At 38.5% G+C, this 23,526-nt stretch overlaps 1 protein-coding gene across 8 annotated transcripts in view; it reads left to right on the top strand.

Annotated features, from left to right (window-relative positions):
• Positions 1-23,526, top strand: part of LOC144593494 (signal-induced proliferation-associated 1-like protein 2) — a 389,226-nt gene that overhangs the window by 175,633 nt on the left and 190,067 nt on the right. For all 8 annotated transcript variants that reach the window (XM_078399153.1, XM_078399151.1, XM_078399145.1 and 5 more), the window contains 2 exons: positions 4,390-4,564; positions 6,406-6,509. In XM_078399153.1, coding sequence (XP_078255279.1) covers positions 4,390-4,564; positions 6,406-6,509 — 279 coding nt within the window. The remainder of the gene's footprint in view (positions 1-4,389; positions 4,565-6,405; positions 6,510-23,526) is intronic.

The following is a 23,526-nucleotide window of genomic DNA, read 5'->3' as shown; positions in this document are numbered from 1 at the left end:
AAGTAGAAAATTTTCATGTGCTGAACCTTTTACAAAAGACATGAAACAAATGTATTAAAAAGAATTATAACGTTGGATTTCAAATCATACCAAGAAGAGCATTGTTTTAGTTAATTTGAGAGGAAAACATTATGACTGTTAGGATGAATGAACTACTGAGACCAACAATTTGCAGAATGAAGACAACAAAAATCAGCAGGAAAGGTCCTTCGCCTGAAGTAAACTTCAGCGATTCATCTTTATTCAGCCTTCACAAATACTTTGACACAGCACTTTTTCCCCAAGCAGGATCTGCTTATAATATCATCTCTTCCCTTCTAAGGTTAAATATTTAACAGATTGACAGTCTGTAACCTAAGAAAAATGTGGATAATTGGGGCAGTGCTTATTGGAACTCAGGACATTGGTCAACCTTCAGGTGAAAAGGGTTTAACTTGGTGGAGGAGAATCAACAAATGGATATCTCACTATCTTAGAGAATTCACTGTTTAGTTTAGATACAGCATGGAAATATGCCTTTCAGCCCACTGAGTCCATGGCAACCATCAGTTTTGTAACTGAACTATATCCCGCTGTGTACTTTGACAGCCTTCCTCATTGTCTGCAATTCCACCAATTTCAGTGTCTTCTGCAAAATTCCTAACTAGCTCATCTACAATTGCATCCAAGTCGTTTGTCTACATCACTCACAAATGTTGGATTTCTGAATTTAATAATATCATGAAGCATTCGTATATAGTGTTTATAAATCAATATTTTGTAACCCAAGAATGCCTAATTATTGATCTTTTGTTTTATTTTTATAAAAGGTTGATAAATTAGAGTAAGACGGTGCTAAATGCAACAATTGGAGCTGGGGGGGTTTTATCTGTAATCTGGAGTAGTGCTGTGTTGTGACTACCCAGAAGTTGATCTTGTTAAAGCCAGTTTTTCACCAGAGTTTGAGGGCGAATCAGGATTTTGCCATAACTGATCTAGTGGTGCGGTTAGTAGAGCCATTTCCTCCCAGTGCCAGACACCCAGATCCAATCCTGACCTCAGGATCTGTCTGTGTGGACTTTGCATGTTCTCCCTGCAACAATATAGGTTTCCCCCAAGTGCTTTGTTTATTCTCCCAGATCACAAAGATATGCAAATTAATAAATCATTTGCCCATTGTAAATTGCCCTTGGTATACAGGTGAGTGGTTGAATTTGAGGGGAGTTGATAATGTGAGGAAGAATATTGTGAATGGGTACCTATGGGCAGTTCTTTGGGCTGAGGGCTTATTCCCCATTGTGTAATCATGCTATGAATGAGCATCAAGCACAGTTAGAATATTTCCAATCTAAATCAGATAGATATGATCCCTGCATGCAGCCTTACTACCACTTCATTACTGCAAAACCATTCCTTATTTGTAAAATATTCCAAGATGTTCAATTTAAATCTTGTTGTGCAATAGAGCAGTGAGAAAAACCTCTTGGGAACACCATCTTCCAGCACACGAGCTTCATGTCCATGGAATAGCATTGAAATGTAATTGAAATATAAGGCACTTTACTAACTGAAGCAAATTGAGTTGTACTTCATTGAATCACATAAACCTCCAAGTCTAAAATTCATTTACAATTGCAGAAACCTGTGCAGAAAATCTGGACAGACTCAACAGTGTCAAACAGAAATAATATTATACAGTCAGTGATGTTGTCCTTTGAAGCATTATAGCAAGCTATGGGAGGGCATAAAGGATTCCATGGCACTATATGAAAAGGAGCTTTTACAGTCAAACAACATCCACGAAGTATACAATTTGATTTTATTATTTTTCTACATCAGGGTTATGCTACTTCAAAGTTGGCTTCATATATACAAACTGTGGATATACTTGTAAAGGAAAACCACTGTAAATCTTTTTGGAACAACTAGATCCAAATCTTTTTGTACAAAATAAATGCTTTCATGGTATGAAAACTCTCATTCTTTCCCAGTTAAAATTCACATCTCGCAGTAGAGCTCCACACATGTAGTTTGTACAGCTATCAGGATCGATTTGCAGAGGTCTCTCCCAAGTTCAGATCATGCTTGGTCTTGCAAATTGAGCGTTACTGCCCACAAATCTACTTTGCAACATTAATTCTCAGGTTCCCATAAATAGTATGATGCAAATCTTGCAATATGTACAACATCCTCATACAATGATTTGCTTATTGAAGTTCACAAATAGGATCAAAACCTATAACCTGAGATGAAAGCAGGGTAATTTCAAAATCTCTCTTTCTCAATGCAATGTCCTGGTCTGTTTAAACTATGGACATCACTGATGTTTATTTTCTCTTAAATTGTAGTCGTATAGTGTCATAGAGAAAATGGGCCCTTTGGTCTTCCTTGTCCATGCTGACCAAGTTTGCATTCTTGGCATTAGTGGCTGTCTGATTAGATGTAATCATAATTTAAACATGGTGAAGATTTACTTTCTCCACCTTATGGTTTTTCAACTGAACGATCTGCCAAGACATTTTGGGGGACAGTTAATTTAACCACTTTACTGTTGGCTTAAAAAGACACAAAGTGCTGGAGTAACTCAGCAGGTCAGGCAACATCTTTAGAGAACATGGATAGGTGACGTTTCACATTGGGACCCTTCTTACTGTTAGCTTGGATTTGCAAAGGCTAAACCAGGTAGGAAATGAACGAATAAGAAGGGTCTTTTCATGTTTATCATTATTAGACTATAGAACATGGAACATGGACAAATACAGCACAGGAACAGGCCCTTTCAACCACAATGTCTGTGCTGAACATGATGCCAAGCTAAATTAATCTCCACTGCCGGTGCGTGATTCATACCCCTCCATTCCCTGCATATCCATGTGCCTATCTAAAGGCATTGTAAACGCCACTATCGTATCTACCTCCACCACCACCCCAAGCATTGCGTTCCAGGCACTTATCACCCTCTGTGTAAAAAAAAAAACGCTTTGCACATCTCTCTTAAATGTTACCCCTTTCACCTTGAAACAAATGCCTCTATCTGCGTAAAATGTTCTGATTGTCAACCCCAACTGTGCCCCTCATAATCCGACGCTCCAGAGAAAACCATCAAAGTTTGTCCCAACCATTCCTTGTAGCAAATACCCTCTAATCCAGGCAGCATTCTGATAAACCTCCTCAACACCCTCTTCAAAGCCAACACATCCTTCTCATAATGGGGCAACTGGGACTATATGCAATACTCCATATTCAACCTAACTAAAGTCCTATAAAGCTCCATCATTACTTCCTGACACTTGTACTCAATGTCCAAATCAATGAAGGTAAGCATACAGTGTGCCACTTGTATCTGCTTGTGTAGCCTCTTTCAGGGAGCTAAGTATTTGGGCCCCAAGATTTTTCTGTTGATTAATGCGGTTGAGGGTTTTAGCTAACAGCTTAATAGCTTAACTGCATACTTTCTCCTTACATTCAACCTCCAAATGTGCAAAACCTCACACTTGCTCAGATTAAACTCCCATCTGCCATTTCTCCATCTATTTCTACACTGATCTATATTCTGCTTGATACTTTGACGGCCTTCCTCACAGTCCACAACTCCAGTGATCTTTGTGTTTGCAAATTTACTATCTAACCTGTCTACATTTATGTCCAAGTCATTTGTACATATATCACCAAGCAACAGAGGTCGCAACACAGATCTCCATGGAACTCCACTGGTCACAGACATCTAATCTGAATAACGCCTTTCACCATAACCCTATAATTCTACTATTAGTAAGCTAGTTGTGAATCCATACGACTATGTCACTGTGAATCCCATGTATCTTAATCTTCTAGATTAGCTTGCCAGGGCGGACTTTATTCATGCAGACAACATCCACTGTCCTGCCCTCATCAATTACCTTCGTCACCTCAATTATTAGGATTAGCAATTTTGGTTGTTGCAGTTTTCTCTACTTGAATTTTCATTTCTCAACTGCTATAGTGAGATAGTAAACTAGTATGTCCAATAGCCCATATCTCTGGACACTGTACTTGACCAATATACAACCGTACCCCTCCCTGATCGTTACAATTATTTGTGGGATCTCACTCTGCAGAAATTGACTGACATGTTTTCTGATGCAAAAGTGATTGCATCTTAAAAGTACTCTGCTAAAGGGACTTACTGATTTAATGAAAGACCTTGCATAAGTATGTTTGTCTGTCTCTTGGCATATTTTTCAGTACTAAGTTCAGTCTGAAGGGACTGACGTGGTTGAAAATGTTGGTATAGGTTGGCTTTCTCTCGTGTAATGCAGAAACTGAGAATTTATTTTCTTCCAATCCTTGGACAGAAGGGATTTCAAGATCTACTAATAATTGTAAAAATTATATACCTGCCATTTGTTAAAATTATGACTTTTATTTCAGCTAAGCTTCCAGCATAAAGTTGGAGTTCTCTACTGCAAAGCAGGCCAAAGCACTGAGGAAGAGATGTACAACAATGAGACAGGAAGCCCAGTGTTTGAAGAGTTCCTTGATCTCCTAGGCCATAGGGTGAGACTAAAGGGCTTCGGCAAGTACAGAGCACAGTTGGACAACAAAAGTAAGCCACTTTATCTTTTTGTTTTTGGAATAATGTATCTTGGCTGAGAGTTCAAGCAGGGAGCAGGTGAATTTTGCGACAGGGGAGCTCAAATTGATTGTGTTTAAATCAATTTATTGAGGAACAAATTTGCAGGGAAATTGAGGAGATGTCTAAATGAAATAAATTAGTAATAATGGGGCCTTTTAACTATCCCAGCATAGTCTGGGAAAGAAACACCACAATGTGAAAGTGAGGGTGAAGTTTCTGAAGTGTATTCAGAACTTTCTTGATTATTGCGTTTCAGGCCCAATGAAGAAGGTGACTTTGCAGAACTTCGTTCTGGGTAATGAGCCAGGCCAATTTTGGTTTGGTTTATTATTTTTTGTCACATGTACCAATATACAGTGAAATATTTTGTTTTGTGTGCTATCCATGTAAAGCATCCATGTATGAATATAATCAGACTTTACAGAAAAAGTGTAGATAACAGAAAGAGTACAAGGGACGCAATGAGGTAGATTGAGGAAACAAAAATATATCTTTAGCTTATATGATGTAATTTCACGAGCCTGGCGATGTAATTTCATGAGCCTGCTGGTATGAGTATTAAGAATATATGGATGGGTTATGTGAGTGGGCAAAAATCAAGTAAATAAGTTCTGTTCAAAGAATCTATAGTGTGGGAGGGCATCTCAATATCTTTATTCTTCAGTTTCTTCTGCTTTCAATGAAAATCTGAATTAAATTATATTAAGTAAAACTTGAAGAATATGGCTATTGGTTTACTCTTTTGAAAATAATTAATTTAATATGCCGTTAAGAATTTTTCTGAAAACACTAAGAAGGAGAATTATTGGGCAGAGGTATAATAGCCTTTCTGAATGAAAATTGCTAAATGGTATTGGTAAAATGGTAAAATGGTAAATGAGTTCTGATCTAAAGGTTGACCTCGGACCTAATAAGCTGATAGTAATTTGCTGAAAGCAAATTCTCTGACATATGTTGAATCTGATTTATAAATCAGTTAGTTTATCTTGCTGAATTAGGAATTTTAAAGTTCAAAATAATCATTCTGAAGAGCTGAGTTGCCATTATCATTTCCCCTTGGAGCATTTTGATGAACTCTTTATGGCTATTCACCTAGATATGTTTCCCCTTAGATAATAGAGATTGTGAAAATTAAGGGCAGACCTGGCTGGACAGGTAAATATAAGAATAGGACCCGAAACATCGCCCATTCCATCTCTCCAGAGATGCTACCTGTCCCACTGAGTTACTCCAGCAGTTTGTGTCCACCTTCGTTTTAAACCATCATCTGCAGTTCTATCCACAATAGGATATTCCATGTTGGGAATGTGTTTTGGAGATGGTTTTCACTAGGATAGGAGAATATTCAATTTAAGGTAAATCGATGAAGGCATAACATTTTTGACATTTTAATTGGCATGATTTGTAAACAGACTGAAGTGGAAATGAAGTGGTAAATGATATGCATGCGGAATTAAGGTCACATTCAAGTACATGTTTGGGACAAAGTGGGATTTATTATGATGAAGGCCATTAGCTTGAAAGGTTGACTGTTTCATTCTCCACAAAGCTACCTCATCTGCTGAATATTTCCAGCATATCTGTTTTAATTTCAGAATTCCAGCATCGAGTATATTTTTCAATTTTCATGATTTATTCTGCTTTTGCTTGGGTTTACCTGACAAAGAAGGGGTAATGTTTCCATTCCTCAGCACTCCCATTTCTTGTGTTATTGAACATTCTGCCTAGTCCCTTAAATGTTGCTTTAGAAAGCAATTGTAATTGCTATCATTTTCTGTACACTTTTAAATTGTTTTATTTTCATATTTTAGCTGACTCCACTGGAACTCATTCTCTCTATACAACATATAAGGATTATGAAATCATGTTCCATGTATCAACGATGCTTCCATACACTCCCAACAACAGACAACAGGTATGCAATTCATCAATGTAAGGCAAGTTAATAGAGATTATCATATTTTTAAGTGCAAGATAAATTATTTATTAAAATCTGCAGCACTATGTCACACTTGCATATAAGAGATTGTATCTATTGCAATAGTCCTATTTTGCCCATTTACTTTAATTGTAAATGTGTGGCATCTATTAAACTTTGATTTGTGTATTAAAATTGGTTCAGATCTTACAATATGTGCACTTTGAACTCATTTAGTGCTGAAGATTAACAATCGCATAATTTTGTTATTTCCTGCACAATATCACAAATAAAAGTGTAGTTGTTTATATTGTAAGTGTGCTCTGTGCTAGGTATAATCACACTTGAAGTATATTCCATGGAATGTGTTTTGCTTGATTCCAACACCGCTTTATAATGGAGGATGACTGCAAGAACATACAATCAAGATTTAAGTTGTGTAATTGATTCATTGTGACTCTTTGATGGTTCAGTTGACCAAAATTCTATGAAATCATATAAACCAAAAGAATTGAGATTTACAGTGCATTCAGAAAGTATTCAGACCCCTTCAGTTTTTCCACATTTTGTTACGTTACAGCCTTATTTCAAAATGGATTAAATTCATTTTTTTAATCATCAACACAATACCCCAGAATGAAGAAGCAAAAACAGATGTTTAGAAATGTTTGCAAAGTAATTAAAGAGAAATAACTGAAATATCACATTTACATAAGTATTCAGTCCCTTTGCTTTGACACTCAAAATTGAGCTTAGGTTCATCCTGTTTCCAATGATTATCCTTGAGATGTTTCTACAACTTGATAGGAGTCTACCAGTGGTAAATTAAATTGATTGGACATGATTTGGAAAGACACACACCTGTCTATATAAGGCCCCACAGTTGACATTGCATGTCAGGGCAAAAACCAAGTCATGAAGACGAATGAATTGTCCGTAGACTTCCGAGACAGGATTGTGTCGAGACACAGATCTGGGGTATAAAACAATTTCTGCAGCATTGCAGGTCCCGAAGAGCACATTGGCCTCCGTCATTCTTAAATGGAAGAACTTTGGAACCACCAGGACTCTTCGTAGAGCTGGCCGCCCGGCCAAACTGAGCAATCGGGGGAGAAGGGTCTTGGTCAAGGAGGGGACCAAGAAACCAATGGTCACTTTGACAGAGCTCCAGAGTTTCTCTGTGAAGATGGGAGAACCTTCCAGAAGGACAACTATATCTGCAGCACTCCACCAATCAGCACTTTATGGAGGAGTGGCCAGGTGGAAGCCACTCCTCAGTAAAAGGCACATGGCAGCCCGCTTGGAGTTTGCCAAAAGGCACCTAAAAGACTCTCAGACCATGAGAAACAAGATTCTCTGGTCTGATGAAACAAAGATTGAACTATTTGGCCTGAATGCCAGACACCGCTCATCACCTGGCCAATACCATACCTACGGCGAAGCATGATGGTGGCAGCATCATGCTGTGAGGATATTTTCCAGTGGCAGGAACTGGGAGACAAGTCAGGATCGAGGGAAAGATGAATGGAGCAAAGTACAGAGAGATCCTTGATGAAAACCTGCTTCAGAGCATTCTGGACCTCAGACTGGGGCGGAGGTTCACCTTCCAACAGGACAACGACCCTAAGCACATAGCCAAGACAATGCAGGAGTGGCTTCATGACAAGTCTGTGAATGTCCTTGAGTGGCCCAGACAGAGCCTGGACTTGAACCCGATCGAACATCTCTGGAGGGACCTGAAAATTGTTGTGCATCGACACTTCTCATCCAACCTGACAGAGCTTAAGAGGATCTGCAGAGAAGAATGGGAGAAATTACCCAAACGTAGATGTGGCAAGCTTGTAACGTCATACCCAAGAAGTCTTCAGGCTGTAATCACTGCCAAAGGTGCCTCAACAAAGTACTGAGTAAAGGGTCTGAATACTTATGTAAATGTGATATTTCAGGTTTTTAAAAAATTACTTTGCAAAAATTTCTAAACACCTGTTTTTGCTTTTTTATTATGGGGTATTTGTAGATTGATGATAAAAAAATGAATTTAATCCATTTTTAAATAAGTCTGTAACGTAACAAAATTTGGAAAAAGTGAAGTGGTCTGAATACTTTCTAAATGCTCTGTACTTCTTAGTTTGCTGTGTTTGAAGGTCTCAATATTAGATGGTATTACACAGATTCTGCCGTGTAGATTTTCTGATTTTTCCATTTTATGTCTTACTGCCAATTTTGGATTCCTGTTAAATCCTATATAACAGCAAAAGGGGAGATAACTCAAAGTTCTCTCTCATTAGTATTTCGAAGAATATATATTTAAAAATAAATAGCCCATGCTGTTAAAGTAGATATGGGTCAGAAGGGAATTGCAGTTAAAATTTCTTTAGTGAGCAGCTTTTGGAAATGATTGCAAATCAGTTTTCTGTGCTTTTTTTAGTGGCGTTGATAGATGTACCGAAAGTGAATGTCATTCAGTGACATATCTATTTGAGGGCATCATTTGGGAGGAAAATGATGTTCAGCTAGATTAATTTCCTTATTTAGTAATACAATTCTGAATATTGTCTGCTAACTTATCACATAACTGAAATGAAATAAGGTAGCTATGATCTGACTAAACAGGTAGATTTACCTAATAGAAAGTATCTACAGGCCATCAGGATGTAGGGTTCACAGAGTATGGTGTAGTATAGTAAATTAGTTCAGTCAGTCTCAATAGAAATTGTTCATGGGGTTGAGAACAAATATTCCTATTTTAGTTTTAATTAGCAACCTCATACAACGAGACTGCTCTGACAAAGGAGCAAGCAAATAATGCAATACTGCAATAAAGAATGCTTACTGTTGCAGTACAGAAGAAGCTTTGCTCTGAATCAAACAGTTGCATAACTGACCTGGGAGAGGTTGATGCTGACTCTACATGCCTGAAATGAGTCATGATCCATTCCCCAGTATTAACACCTCTCACCTAGAATACGAAGCATCTCAGCGAGATTGACCCCAAGTGTGCAATTTTTAATGTATATTATCTTGATGTTCCTTTGCTGCTATAATATACCTGAAGAAAAGGTTTCTAATATTGCTTCATTACCAGATTAATTAACATGCAAGAGCAAAATGCGGCAATCTAAAATAAAAGTTGCAAACATTGGAATCACTCAGCAGGTCAAGCACATCTGTGTAGGGAATTAACTTCTCATGTTGATGTCCTTTGATCAGATCTGGAGGAAGGGACAAAATGCTAGAAATGTGAAATGCAAGACCATTTAATGTAGTTTAGTTTGATGTTGAGCTCTGAAAGCTGCAATGTATTAACATTGGAAGATGAAGTGCTGTTTCTCAAGCTTGCATTGAGTTTCGTTGGTGCAGTGTAGGAAGTCAAAAATAGATCAGAGTGGAAGTGGAACAGAGTAACCAGCAACTCGGGGTCATGCTTTCAGCCTGAATACTTGCAAATTTGTCTGCATTGTATTTCCCCTACATAAAGGAGCCCATACCGTGAGCTGAAGAGTGCGAAACTGCAAGAAATATTTTTTCTCCTTTTCAGTTCTCATTAATCATCTGCTATTTGCACCATTACCAGACACAGCTTTACCACCCTCTTTCAGCAGGTAGCACAACTACCTCCACCATTCAATCTTCACTTGATTACCATAGTGCGCTGTTCATTTCATTAACCTTGTGGGCAGAGCTGGGGAAATAACACTCAACTGAATGCAGATTGTGGCATTAACAATAAGGATGACGAAAACAAAATCATCCCAATGTTTATATCTTTCTCCATTTAATAACTTGCAATCAAACTAAAATTATAAACATTCACTGCTTCACTTGCTTCCACTCATCATATCCAGGAAAGGCAGCAGGGTGCCAGGGAGGAAAGTGCAGACAAATTCATTAGGTATCAGGATGGATGGCAGCTAAATTACTCACTGCACTTACTCTTCTGGACTCCACCCGCCATACCACTTACTTTGCATTTTAAAATCTATAACTTTTATCAGTTCTGAAGCACAAATATTGGTCTAATGCATTATCTGTTGTTCCTCTCTTAGCAAATGTTGAACCTGAGCATTTACAGAAGTTTCAATTTTTAATTTTAATTCACATACTGTATAGTCACTCATTTTGAGTTAATGTAAGTGCCCGTCTCCATCATACAGACGTTGTTGGTAGGGTGCAGCAAGGGAAAGGAGGCTTAGGGCTCAGCACAGGGAAACCAGTGTGGAGTAAGGCAGGTCCAACAGAGAGGAGGAACTTGGTGGTAGAGCAGATATGTCATCAGGAGGAAGCAGTGAGATGTATAAGGGCAGTAACTCAGGTTAAGAAGGGACAGTGGATGAACTGGGAAAGTAGAAAAGAGGTTCAGCTGTGGTGCATGGAGGCGGGTCATATAAGCTTCCTTATAAGGGCTATTTATGGTGTGCTGCCATCACCGTAGAACCTCAAATAAGGGGTAGGTGGGGAGCCGGAGGTGGCAACGTTGAGGCATATTTTATCAGGATGTAGGACTAGTCTTTCTCAGGGTTGGTATACTTGGCAGCATAACCAGGTATTGAAGTGCATAGCTATAGCAATTGAGAGGAGGAATGTACAGGTGAATTCAGTAGGCATCATGACTGGGAGTGTAATGATTCATTTTGTCCGTGAAGGAGAGAAAGGTAGAGGAGGGAAGTTTGCAGATAGGCCTGAGTCAGGCCAGTTACAGGGAGCCAATGATTGGGAGATGCAGGTAGAATTAGGAGGAAAGCTTGTTGTTCCGCAGGAAATAATCACCACTAGTTTGAGGCCTGATATAGTGTTATGGTCAGTTAGTCAGCCGATAGTGTATTTTATAGAACTGACAGTGCCTTGGGAGAACTTAGTGGATGAGGCGTATGAAAGAAAAAGGCTTAGATATGTAGAGTTGGTAGCAGAAGTTGAGCAGCGTGGATGGAGAGCAAGAGTACATCCGGTAGAGTCATAGAGTGAAACAGTGTGGAAACAGGCCCTTCGGCCCAACTCGCCCACACCGGCCAACAATGTTCCAGCTATACTAGTCCCACTTGCCTGCGCTTGGTCCACATCCCTCCAAACCTGTCCTATCCATGTACCTGTCTAACTGTTTCTTAAACGATGGGATAGTCCCAGCCTCAACTACTTCCTCAGGCAGCTTGTTCCATACACCCACCACCCTTTGTGTGAAAAAGTTACCCCTCAGATTCCTATTAAATCTTTTCCCCTTCACCTTGAACCTATGTCCACTGGTGCTCGATCCCCTTACTCTAGGCAAAAGACTCTGTGCATCTACCCGATCTATTCCTCTCATGATTTTGTACAACTCTATAAGGGGGTTGTTCTGGGACGCCAGAACCAACCGTTGAGTCTTCCTGAGGTGTCATGGGCCTAAGTCAATGAAACACCAATGAAGGGAGGTGCCCACTTGATAATCCCAATGATATACTTGCATCTACAGGATTCGTTTTTTTGAGAGCTAATTAATATGTAGGGAGCTGTTTTTGTTGTTTTTCTTGCATTGTAAGTTGGTGTATTTAGTTAGATAATACTTTGATTTTGGGCTTGGTTTTCTTAGTTGAGCGCTTATCCTGGAGTTATAGCACAAGTACTTTGTATTTTATTTGCAATACATTTGAATAGTTCCTTGATTCATGTCAACTTTATAGTTAAGTTCTACCGAGAGGAAAAAAGCAAAGCGTAGCAAAAGCACCTGTGTAGTATTTATTTTGCATTCCATTTTTGAACTTTAATGAATAAGGCATCTATGTTAGCTATGTGTTCCAAAAATATTTCAACCAATTTGATTAGCTGAATATTATTAGTTACAAATTAGAAACATCTGTAGTAGCCCTAAAATGATTAATTAAAAAGGAATGGTCAGTTTGTCCATTGCTAATTAATTGAAATTTCTGGTTCAAAACTCAAGTTAAACCATTATATTTTTTACCTTTGCAACAATTACAGTTTCTTTAATATAGTTGAGAAACTGTACACAGATGACCCCGTATTAAAGAGAGGTTGCTTTGCCAGGGAACCACCACATTCCATTTTTATCTAACACAAACCCATTTTTCCATTGTATCCCATGATAGTAGAGATATGTACCTATGAGATTCATTCTCGCACATAATGACATTTTATTGGTGATGATGAAGTGACCCACAGCTGTTATTGAACAGCTAAGACCAACAGTATGCTTGGAGGATGGAAAGTACTCATAATTTAGGAAGTCGGAATATGAGGAAAAGGGATGGTAATCAAGGATTGGGGTTCATGGGAGAAAGGTGCTGTTGAAGGAGTTCAAGGGTTGTTGGGATAGAGTGCAATGAAATGGTGGGAGTGGAGTAAAGGCTGAACAATTACTTTATGGTGCTGCCCTTAACTACTGTAGCTCCCCACAGTGCAGCATGGGTGTTGTTAAGGTCAGCATTTATTGACAACTGAATTGACCTCGAGAAGGTTGCGTTTGGTCTCGCCGATGTAGAGAGGTTGACATCTGGAACAGCGGATACAATAGATGAGATTGGAGGAGGTGCAGGTGAACCCCTGCCTCACCTGGAAAGACTGTTTGGGTCCTTGGATGGAGTTGAGGGGGGAGATAAAGGGACAGGTGTTGCATCTCCTGCGGTTGCTGGGGAAAGTGTCTGGGGAGGGGGTGGTTTGGGTAGGAAGGGACCAGGGAGTTACGGAGGGAACAGTCTCTGCAGAACGCAGAAAGGGGAGGAGATGGGAAGATGTGGCCAGTAGTGGGATCCCTTTGGAGGTGACGGAAATGTTGGAGGATAATTTGTTGGTTACGCTGGCTGATGGGGTGGAAGGTGAGGACAAGGGGGATTCTGTCCTTGTTACGAATGGGGAGAGGGGGAGCAAGAGCGGAGCTGCGGGATATAGAGGAGGCCCTAGTAAGAGCCTCATCTATAATGGAAGAGGGGAAGCCACATTTATTGAAGAATAAGGACATCTCTGATGCCCTAGTGTGAAACACCTCATCCTGGGCGCAGATGTGGCGTTATTTATAATTGGTATAAGGTCATAAAGTCATAAGTGATAGGAGCAGAATTAGTCCTTTCGGCCCATCAAGTCTGCTCTGTCACTCAATCATGGATGATCTGTCTCTCCCTCCTAACCCCATTCTCCTGCCTTCTTCCCATAACTCCTGACACCTGTACTAGTCAAGAATCTATCTATGCCTTAAAAATATCCATTGATTTGGCCTCCATAGCTTTCTGTGGCAGTATCTGACTGACACCTTTAAATGACTGATATCCTTTCGAAGCTGGTGTTCATGAGCCTTGGTGGTAGAAGTTATGAGTTTGGGAGATGTTGAGACAGTCCAACATCTTTTGATGGTACGCCATGTTGTAACAGCAGTATATTGCTGGTAGAAGTAATAATTGTTTACTGTGGTGGATGAGAGACCAGTCAAAAAGGCTGATCAGGCCTGGTTATTGTTGGGCATGACCATAACTGACCAAATGTTACTGATTCCCAAATGTTCAATCATGTGTAACACAAGCCCTTTGCTCCATTGGCTCTGCCCCACACAATTATGCTTTACTCTTCACTTCCCCGTTTGTGTCATATATCTTTAAACAACTGTAACCATTGCCAGGCAGCAAAAGCCAGAATTAAGATTTTTTAAATTTATTACTTATGCACCATTGCTTTTATGACTTTGCATATGACCTTGGCTTGGGTTCAGTTAAAATAGGCTCGCATTTCAGTCTTCTGGAGGGGGCAAGGGGCTTTGGAAAATGTACAGGATACTAGATTACATCTTTCTTTGGAACCCTTTAGATAAAAGACAAATTGAAGATTTATTTTTCAATTGAAATAATGCAAGAGATCACTCTGACCTTTATTTACATTGCAAGATACTCACATCCTGTACAGAGTGATCTCCAGTTCTGCCAGAACCTCTCAATTGAAGGAACTCTCAAATTAGAGTCCACAACCATAGGAATACTATTTGTTGGAAAACCTTCCTGCATTTAAATATGATTTTGGCTTTGATAATAAGAAAAGTGAACTTGGATAATTTAAAGTATAGCGACTTGGCTTTAAGTTAAGGTGTTAAAGAAAGAGATACTTTGTGCCTGCACCCTTATCAGAGCCTTTATCCCATATGAGATGTGAAAAGATTGAAGCAGGATATTGTAAACGGTCTAGGCTAGGTTTCAGAGTACAAAGACATAATAGCGACTGTCCAGAAATAACACCTCTTCATCTTGGCTATTGCTTCATGGCTTGGTTACAAGTCTATGGAGATTTAGACTCCAAGACAAGGTAAGCTCTTTCAGCACCAGCTTTATTTTCCCTGTAGTATGTGTTTAACATTTGACTTGTCATGTGTTTAAGGCCACAGTTTCCAAAGTTAAATATAGGCCCAGTTCTTCACTGCTCAAAATCTGCTTTTGCAGTTGATCACTTTGCACTGCTGCATTTGCCTTTTGAACGTAATTAGGCGCTGTACACGAACTAGGAAGATTACTTGTATAAAAAAAGTCAGTGCTGGAGGAATTTAGTGGGTCAGGCAGCACCTGTGGAGGGGATGGCTCGGTACCGTTTTAGGTTGGGACCCTTATTCAGACTTTAGTTGCCGACCCTTTCCCTCCTCAGATGCTTGTGTTTTACTCAAAATTCCAGAATCTACAGTTCCTCATGTCTCTAGGAAGATTACTTACTTGATCTGCCTCGTTACGCAGAAGCAGTTCAAGCAGTGCGTCTTTCCTTAACGGAGCAACATATTGACTGGCTGAACACAACCAAAAAAATCCCGCTTTACACCACAAAGCATCTTTCCCATGTGTTCTTGGATGGTTAAAATGTCCTGTTATATTTCTACAAACATTTCTCTCCAATTTAACACTAAATGTCATTTCTACAGTTTGTTGCTCTATCATCCCAGCAAAGCATGACCAATCCCTTTTCTACTTATTATAGTAGAAAGAGATTCTGATTAATTATTTCTCCTCTTCCTTATTATGCAGTGTTGTATTAGTATCTGCGAGTATTGCTAGACCATGCCCTTACTTTGGATTTTGAATGAATTTTAAGAGCAGAATAGTTATTCAGCCGCTCAATCTTCTTCGACACATTAACCAATTTTGTCTACCCACCTCGGTTCCACATCCCCTGATTCTCCCAATGTTCCTGACTTTTGGGTTAGAAGATGGTGGGGAAAGAAAATAAATTCTAGATTTTTACTTGCCTTTGTGCAAAAACATGCTTCCTGATTTCCCCCCTCAGTGGTTTGCCTTTATTTGCAGGTTATGTTTCCTCTTATTGTGTCTTTTCCAGAGGGAAAATCGTTTCACTGCATTTTAAGGGACTTGATCAGATCACTCTTTCAATCTTTAAACAATAAAGGAAATTTTCTGCAACCTAACTGTACAATTGAATTCATTTGAGCAAACCTGTGCTGCTTCCCATCTAGACAATAGACAAATAGGTGCAGGAGTAGGCCATTCAGCCCTTCGAGCCAGCACCACCATTCAATGTGATCATGGCTGATCATTCTCAATTAGTACCCCGTTCCTACCTTCTCCCCATCCCCATCTAGGCCATTATCTTTCCTGGGTGTCAAAACTGAGCGCAGTAGCCAGGTGAAATCTGACCAAGATACAGGAGAACTTGAAAGCTTCCTTCCCTGTAATTGAGATGAAGGCTCACAACACCTCAGTCTTTTTATAAGAAAATAACTGCAGATGCTGGTACAAATCGATTTATTCAAAAAATGCTGGAGTAACTCAGCAGGTCAGGCAGCATCTCGGGAGAGAAGGAATGGGTGACGTTTCGGGTCGAGACCCTTCTTCAGATTGAGGAAGGGTCTCGACCCGAAACGTCACCCATTCCTTCTCTCCCGAGATGCTGCCTGACCTGCTGAGTTACTCCAGCATTTTTTGAATAAACCTCAGTCTTTTTGACTGTTTTAGATATTTGTCTGGTCTGTGAATCTGTGGAATTCTCTGCCACAGAAGGACAATTCACTGGATGTTTTCAAGAGAGAGTTAGATTTAGCTCTAAGCGCTGTGAATCAAGGGATATGGGGAAAAAGCCGGAACAGGGTACTGATTTTGGATGATCAGCCATGATCATATTGAATGGCGGTGCTGGCTCGAAGGGCCGAAAGGCCTACTCCTGCACCTATTTTCTATGTTTCTGTGTATTTTATTGATAAAAATGAGTTTTCTTTACAACCTTAACAGTTCCAAGTTTATCACCTTAAGGTTTTAGAAAGAATTTTCAATTATATTTGGCTTTAGGGTACATCCTCCTTGCAACATGTTGGCAGGAATAAAGTGGAGACTTAAATATTGAAATGGTGCGAGATTTATTTTATGGGGTTGTAAATCTCAAAGGATTCTCTTCAGAAAATGTTTCATTTTTATAACTTCATTTGGTGCAATTTCCAACATTCTTGTAATGAAACTTCGTTATCCTGTCTGCAAGAACAAAATCACCTGTCTTAGAAAGGAAAATGATCACTTATTAATTTGATACAATGTCAAAGGGTTCAGCACTTTGCTTGGAATTTAACCCAGCGTGCACCATTTTGGCCATTATTACATTTTAATTTGTTTCTAACGGGATTGATAATTCTGTTTTTTTCATTTTTGGCAATAGTGTATCCTTTCCTTTTTCGGCCAAGGTTCTACTGAATATATCATATATATCCATATATCAATCTCCGGTGTGCTGAAAAGATAAAGCAATGGGATCATTAAATTGGAGCAAAAGCACTTGTGCAAGTATCACACTTGGCAGATGTGGCCCAGTGTCTTGTGCTCTTTGGAGGGCAAGGAGTGGCATTAGGATAGTTCAGTTAAATTGTCACTGCAGTGCATCAATGCTAATTTGCCAGCCAGTACTATTGATTTAAGAGCCTTTATTCAACAGACATCCCACCTGATAATTTTGCTCTTGAATTGATACATACATTGATATACATTCATATGAACTGTAATGAATAAAATGTGTTAAAGCAAAATGGAAGTTTACAGACTAAAAGTAATGTTTAAAATGCTGCTTAATTTCTCTCTTGTGATCCATCAACAAAATAATTCCACTAATTTAAGAATAATTTAGAACCTTTAGTTGTAATTGGAAAACTGTTAAGAACCTTTACTTTTCTCATGCAGAATCAATTTCTTGTAAATCTTTAAAATATATTGCACTGATCTGTTGCTCCCTTTCATTACTGCTGTAGCTTTCAAAAGCCATTGTGGGTAGGGATGGGAGTGGGGACGGCAAGAAGCAAACTCCTCTATTTCAACTGATTGCAAGTGTCATGCAAAGAACATCTGGAAGGTGTCCTGCAGGAATGGAAATCTCCTGTTTCTGTATCTACTGGCGCAGACATCAACAAACAGATGTTTGCTGTAATATATGGTTCACCCCAGATAATTTCTTCTTTGATTAGCTTTGAGCATTAGGATGAATATATATTCTCTCTATATATACACTATGGTATATGGTATAGATGGTCAAGAGTTTCCATCAGCCTATTGTAATCAAGTGTTGCAGACCGATGTGGAGCCCCTGATTCTGAAATGTAAGATTATACTTGCCTCATCTGGCAGGATTGCTGAGGATCTGGATAACATCTATGTATGGACCTTCTCAATGACTTTGTGTCACTCTTCCTTGGACACGCATGTCTGGCTTTGGTCCTGTGTTCAAGCTTCCCTCATAATTAGAGCACCTAATGTTAGCTGATTCTGTGTCATGTCTGATGGGGACAACATTGTCTGAGATGTCAAATTGAACATTAAAAGGATGCCTTGTCACATGATTTGAAAGATCCCAAGGCACTGTAAGACAGATGTTTTGCCTGATATCCTGAGCGGTGGTCACCCATCAATTGCACTGTATTAGAATTTTGCAGGCATTTCATTACTATTTTCGAAAACTGGCTGTGTCTAAATTTTCTGCAGAATTTCCAACATTGCAACATAATGATGGGAAAGGTATTTCATTTTCTTTGAAGTATTTGGAACATTCTGAATGCTTGTAAGATGCTTACATAAAGGCGAGCAGTTCTCTGTGAAGCTGTTAACAGCTTCTCTTTCAATGAAGCTGACAACTGTTAAATGGCTCCTCAAGTATTAAGGGCAATGCAACTTTTTCACATTGGCAAGAAGTATTTAAAATAATTTATGAGCTTCTATAAGTATTGTAAAAAGAACAATAGAAAAAAGTAAATGTAGGTTTCTGAGAGATGGGAGACATAAAAATTAAAAAATGGCTCCATCTGGAAACAAATCTTTTGTGTGTACTTTCACAGCAGAAATAACTGAGGGTCTTAGGAAGGTAAAGGAACTTTAAAATATTTAATATTCATTTTTTGAAAAGCAGCTGGAAAATTTATTTGAAATAAAAGCTGATTAAACACCCTGGAACTGATGTAAACATCTTGACCATAAAAAAAAGGTGGCTGCAGAAATGGTGGTTTCATTGAATTTGATCTTCCAAACTTCCCCAGTTTATGGGTGGCTTCAGTTAAAAGGAAAAAAGATGAGTGTTTTTTTGTCATTCTGAACCAGAACAATGGAATTTGTATTTGCTGCAACACCACAGACTCATTGGATGCAGCCACAACAATAAATGTAATAACATCACTTATTCCAAGTAGAGTCGACCATGATAATGGAAAAAACAAAGTACGTGGATCAATCATAGTACTGCATAATAAGAAAGGTAGAAAATGTGACATCGCTTTTCAGAAAAAAAGGGAGAGATAAAAAGACAGGCAATACTGAAAGTCAGTTACCCTGATATTAATCAGAGGAAAAAAATACTATAGTTCATTTTAAGAAAGCTATAAGCAAAAAAACATTTCAAATCAAAATCTGATTAAGCAGACATTCTAATTTTTTTTAAGATAAATTGTTCGACAAATCTCAAACTTTCTTGATAACTGGCAGTATTATTAATGGGAACAAGTGCATGTAGAATATTTGGGGGACAAAAAAAAGGCAACGAGGCTGACAAAATACATTTTTAACAGTGAGTGATGATTAGTTTGAAGGACAAAGAAGAGTGACTAGGTTAAACCTATCGTTATCAACTTCTCAGTGAGGGTCATAGAGTGCCACAAACATTACGGCTGGAGATTTTAACTAGTTTACTGATGTATGAAGTGATAATGTATAATATGTCCAATATGTCCGTGGAAGTAGGCTGTGAGGAGAAAGAAAAGACTTTGCCAGAGGATTGAGAAAAGTTAAGTGAATGGTAAAGGGATGAGCAAGTGAGTCATAAGGATATTTCTATTGGTATGAAAAATGTTAAAATGCATGTTTCTAAAGCCTTTTAAACACAACTGTTCAATTGGATTTGAGTATACATAATACAAACTAACATTGAATGTGGAAAACAATCCGCATGTTGGCCTCAATTGTTTGACTTAGTCCAGAAGGGGAATGAAGTCTTGCCACAACCATAAAGGACTTTGGTGAGACTACATCTGGAGTGCCCCCAACAATTTTTGTCTCTGTACCTAAAATACATTCATGTCTAAGTGGCAATGCAATTAATGTTAAATTGAATAATTCTTTGGGCAAGAATTATGTCTTTTAGGATGAACCTCTTTCTCTCAAATTCAAGATTTTGTCAGGAATTGACAGGATTGGGGTTGGGGAAAGTCGAAGTCAATTTAACTTCTCTGACTCAGAAGATAACATTGAACTTTTTGAGATAAAAGGTTCTGAGTCAGTCTCACTTCAAGACAAGATCTTTGACCTGAAACATGAGCTCTGCTTTTCTTCCCAAGGATGTGGCCTAACCTGCTGAACATTTCTAGCATTTTCTGCTTTTATTCAGGATTCCTATATCTTGTCTTTATCAAATTGCTGTTTGTGGGAATTTTTGTTGTTCTGACTCCCACCATTTCAATATTTCAAAAGTGATAATATTTCAAAAATGATTAATTGGCTGTAAAACACTTTGAGATGTGTTGAAACTGATGTGAAAGGTTCTTGCATAAATACACAAGTTTTCTTTGCTCTTTGGAAATGGTCTGGTCACTTAGGATTACAAAGGTTACAAAGTACAGAAACAAATTATTCAACCTAACCCGGCCATACCAGTATTTGTACTCCAATCTTTTTGCGTTTAAATCTATAAATATAACTCACTATTCCCTTAACTCTTTGATTGTTGTTTCAACATCTCCTTATTTGCTTCAACCACTCCTTCAGTACCAGGTTCTGTTTTTTTCACCACTCTTACGGTAAAGAAGCTGAATCAGCTGAAATAGTATTGGATTTCTCAATGAAGTATCTATATCAGTGGCCTCTATTTATGTTCCCCACTAGTGGAAACATTCTCAGCATCTATTATGACCAACGTTCATAGTTTATCTCAGTCCTCCATTTTCTGAAGAGAAAAGGGACCCAATCTGTCCTTGGATTGCATGCTCTTGGATTTAGAATTCAGTTCAGGAGCAATTTCTTCAGCTATACATTTTTGGACCAGAAGTGGTCTGTATTTGGTGGTCTGTATTTTTGAATATAAATCAATGTTTTTTTCATAGATGTGGAGAAATTCAAGGGATTCAATGGAGTGGAAAGATAGTTTGGGCCTGTAATTCTTGGAGTTTGGAAGAATGAGGGCTGATCTCATTCAAACAAATAAGATCGAAGGGAGCGTGAAAGGGTTGATGATGAAATATTCTCACAAGTGGGAGTCAGGGACAAGGGACACATAAGATAAGGGAACTGTCATTTAAAACTTGTTGAGTTAGTCTAATTTTTCAGACGCTATTTACGCTGTTGGTCTTTATGACAAGAGGAGATGAGTATAGGAGCAAAGAGGTCCTACTGCAGTTGTACAGGGCCCTAGTGAGACCGCACCTGGAGTACTGTGTGCAGTTTTGGTCTCCAAATTTGAGGAAGGATATTCTTGCTATTGAGGGCGTGCAACGTAGGTTCACTAGGTTAATTCCCGGAATGGCGGGACTGTCGTATGTTGAAAGACTGGAGCGACTAGGCTTGTATACTCTGGAATTTAGAAGGATGAGAGGGGATCTTATTGAAACATTTAAGATTATTAAGGGATTGGACACATTAGAGGCAGGAAACATGTTCCCAATGTTGGGGAAGTCCAGAACCAGGGGCCACAGTTTAAGAATAAGGGGTCGGCCATTTAGAACGGAGATGAGGAAAAACGTTTTCAGTCAGAGAGTTGTAAATCTGTGGAATTCTCTGCCTCAGAAGGCAGTGGAGGCCAATTCTCTGGATGCTTTCAAGAGAGAGCTAGATAGAGCTCTTAAAGATAGCGGAGTCAGGGGGTATGGGGAGAAGGCAGGAACGGGGTACTGATTGTGAATGATCAGCCATGATCACATTGAATGGCGGTGCTGGCTCGAAGGGCCAAATGGCCTACTCCTGCACCTATTGTCTATTGCTAATGAATCTCTGAAATTTTTTGTCCCAGAATGTGGTGGAGGCCAGATCATTAGCGATATTTAAGGTGCAGTTCGATAAATATTTAAAAGATTGAGGAATTGAAGATTGTAAAGATTGGTTAGTCTTAAGCTTAATTTTCTTTGGTTCACCATGCTTCTCTCTTAATGAATAAAAGCATTGAAATCTGGTTTACAAAATAAGCTATTGTTGGCAACCATTAAATCGTTCCTCTCCCCATACAAACTTGTAGCATATGATCCTTTTGGAGAAGGAGGTCTATAATTGCAACTAAAATCAAATTTCCCATTTAAACGAATAAATTATTTAAAATTAGCAAACTGTCCTTTATTCTCCCTACACATTGACACGAGTTATCTATTTCAGCTCCTGAAAAAATACTAAATATTCTGGTAAAGTGGGATTCTTTCTGTCAATCACAAACCTCTGATATTGTACTGATAAATTAGACAGGATTGTTCGCATGGCCTCTGACTCTTTGGTTGGAACTTAATACTTAACGGATATTGATCCCTACTGGACCCTGCAGAATTCCCAGATAAGTGTGCAACTTTGACATTTTATTTAACATTTTACTGGTAATGATTCTAAGCACATCGATATAGGACCACAAATAGGTGAATAGGGTTGCCTTGTCCTTGCAATAATGGAATGCTTAAAACATTTTACAGAGAAAGATGAATGTAGGACTGAATGTGCACATGAAGGAGTGGAGGAGAGAAAACTGATCATAAATATTCAAATGCATATAATTTAAATTTAACATCTCATGTGGCAGAAAATAAAATTGTCACCTTTTCAGAAGATATGATTTGCATTCCAGAATACAGAAAAAAGATATAACGAAGTAAGGTCACAAAACTTACTTTTCCAACGATTTTTAGACTTCTGGAATTGTACCAAAGAATTTAATGTTGATAAATGCCACATGGGAAATGTAAATGAGGCCAGTTTTTTTGGTACAGGAATAAAGGTGACATTGATGTGAACCCATTTATTACTTGCCTATGATTGCCCTGTTAAGGTATCGTGAGTTGCCCCTGGGTGTGTTGTGAAATTCCATAATATTTGACAGGGCAGCAGTGGTGTAGTAGTTGGATTAAATGTCCACATCAGAATACAAAGTGACTTAAATTCTGAATCATGTAGTTGTTCTTGCTTTTTTTATGGCGGTTCTCTCCCAGTTTTTGGTAAATGAATTCAAGACAAAATTATTTAGAAACAACTTGCGTGTACGATGCATTACACTTGCATGTTTAAATTTTAAGGAAATTAAATATATCGTGAGAGAATAGGGTAAAATGTGTACAGACTTTTCTTAAACTGGTGAAAATTAAAGGAACATATTAAAGTGAGAATCAAGATGGCAAGGGAACAGAATGTGTAATGATGCTTTTCAGACAATCAGTTTGTCGCAGAAAACAATTTTTTGTCACTTTTTTATTGTATTAGAATTTGTATTTTTGTTTCCTTTTTTTTCATAGATCTTAACTGGTGTACCATTGAAAATTAAATGTATAAGCAGATTGAATAATAGCACACAAGCGATATTAGGTTATTGTAATAAAACAGAATATGTTAGAAAGGTCAGGCAGAAC

The sequence above is a fragment of the Rhinoraja longicauda genome, chromosome 5, assembly GCF_053455715.1.
Source record: "Rhinoraja longicauda isolate Sanriku21f chromosome 5, sRhiLon1.1, whole genome shotgun sequence".
Classification (NCBI taxonomy): domain Eukaryota; kingdom Metazoa; phylum Chordata; class Chondrichthyes; order Rajiformes; family Arhynchobatidae; genus Rhinoraja; species Rhinoraja longicauda.
The sequence above is the reverse complement of the archived record's forward strand: the minus strand, read 5'-3'. Positions and strand labels throughout refer to the sequence as shown.